Here is a 1497-nt window from a genome sequence, read left to right on the forward strand (position 1 = left end):
TTTGTGAGATCAAATTAAAAGATGGCCGGCACCGGCGATCAGTACTTCCAGTAGAATACATATTTGCAAATGCTAGCTAGCTAGCTAGCGCTCCCTGAATCATATATATTAATCAAACTAAAGGCACGCGGACGACAAAATTAATTGGCCGAGAACGCAGTTGGTCATCCTCGGTAGAGTGGCCCGGCGAACCGCGCCGAGAAGGACCTCGACAAGTTGTCGGGCTCCGCCGACGCGAATCCCTCGTCGAAGTTCTGCGCGTAGGTGTACGGATCGTAGCACGGCGCGTGCGTGGGAGTCGCAGAGCGGAGCATCCTCCTCTTCTCCTCCAACATCCTCCTCCACGCCACGCGCAGCCTCGCCCACCTCCCGGGCTGCCGGGCGGGAAATGGGTCGTCGTCCGACACGCCGTCGGCGGACCGGGTGAATCTGGAGGCACTTCGGATGCCGCTGAACAAGTTGTTGACGTGGAGAGGACGGCGCGCGTAGGACCTCTGCCTTGTAAGGGAAGGGATGCAGTCCATGGCGCAGTCGACCTCGTCGGCCATGGCGACTGGCCTTGATATATAGAGATTGGAGGTCGATGATGCGGTAGGAGCCATCGGATTGAGATTGAAGGAATGATTGATTAGCGCAGTACTAAAGAATATTAAAGATTAATTACAACGGAGTCACTTAAAAAAAACAAAAGAAAAATCATAATTTCAAGTTGTCATACTTTCTAAAGCCAGCGAGGGCGGTTCCGGTTGCCAAGTAGACGACGCAAATCATGTGAAAGGCAGTTATTGCGATTCGTCATAAAATTCTCCTAACAAGGAAAGAAATAAGGACAAAAAAAGTAAAGTGATTTTTTTTTTAATTCCCGACGAGGAAAAACAGAGAAGGAAATTAAAAATTTATGAGTGGTATCCAAAGGCTGAAAATAAATGGAAATTAATAAATTTAAAAATTTAGTAACTTAACCCGCTCAATACGAGAGTCGAGAGAGTCTTTTATTAATACAAACTCATAATATTTTCAGTTGTGATTTAATATAAATCAACTATGTTAAATTTAGGTGGGACTAAACTCTCGTTTATATTGGAGTCAATTTCATCTATTATTATTTTCTTTCCAGGTGGGATTAATTTTCCAATCACATTGGAGACTATTTCTCATCAACTTTTCAATAATTTCCCACGTGAATGAAACATACAATAATTGAACAATTAAATATTTATTGATATCATTTTTCAAGCGAATAAAAATTCAAAACTCGATGGATTAACACCAATTAACTAATAATAATGGACAATCGACTGATATTGAAGTGGATGTTACCATTGAATAGATAAGTCAAATCAGCATCGAAAATATGTACAATGAATCAATTGACTGATTGAAGAAGGCAATTGATTGATAGATAGAAATCAGACTGATAACAATCTTATAAAAGAGGTTTGATTGAAAATGTCAATTCGGTAAGTATATCGTCTTTTGCTACATTTGTGGAAGTTT

General features: G+C 41.3%; 1 protein-coding gene across 1 annotated transcript; it reads right to left on the reverse strand.

The window, feature by feature from the left end:
• On the reverse strand, positions 1 to 604 carry LOC122003901. The gene has a single exon (XM_042558878.1). The coding sequence runs from the start codon at positions 600 to 602 to the stop codon at positions 165 to 167; it is 438 nt and encodes a 145-aa protein (XP_042414812.1). The 5' UTR covers positions 603 to 604; the 3' UTR covers positions 1 to 164.
• Positions 605 to 1497: the final 893 nt, after the last annotated feature.

This window comes from Zingiber officinale, chromosome 7B (assembly GCF_018446385.1).
Source record: "Zingiber officinale cultivar Zhangliang chromosome 7B, Zo_v1.1, whole genome shotgun sequence".
Taxonomy (NCBI): Eukaryota; Viridiplantae; Streptophyta; class Magnoliopsida; order Zingiberales; family Zingiberaceae; genus Zingiber; species Zingiber officinale.

Excerpts from the sequence above, each read along its gene's own strand:
- LOC122003901 (XM_042558878.1), bottom strand. The coding sequence starts at position 602 with ATGGCTCCTACCGCATCATCGACCTCCAATCTCTATATATCAAGGCCA.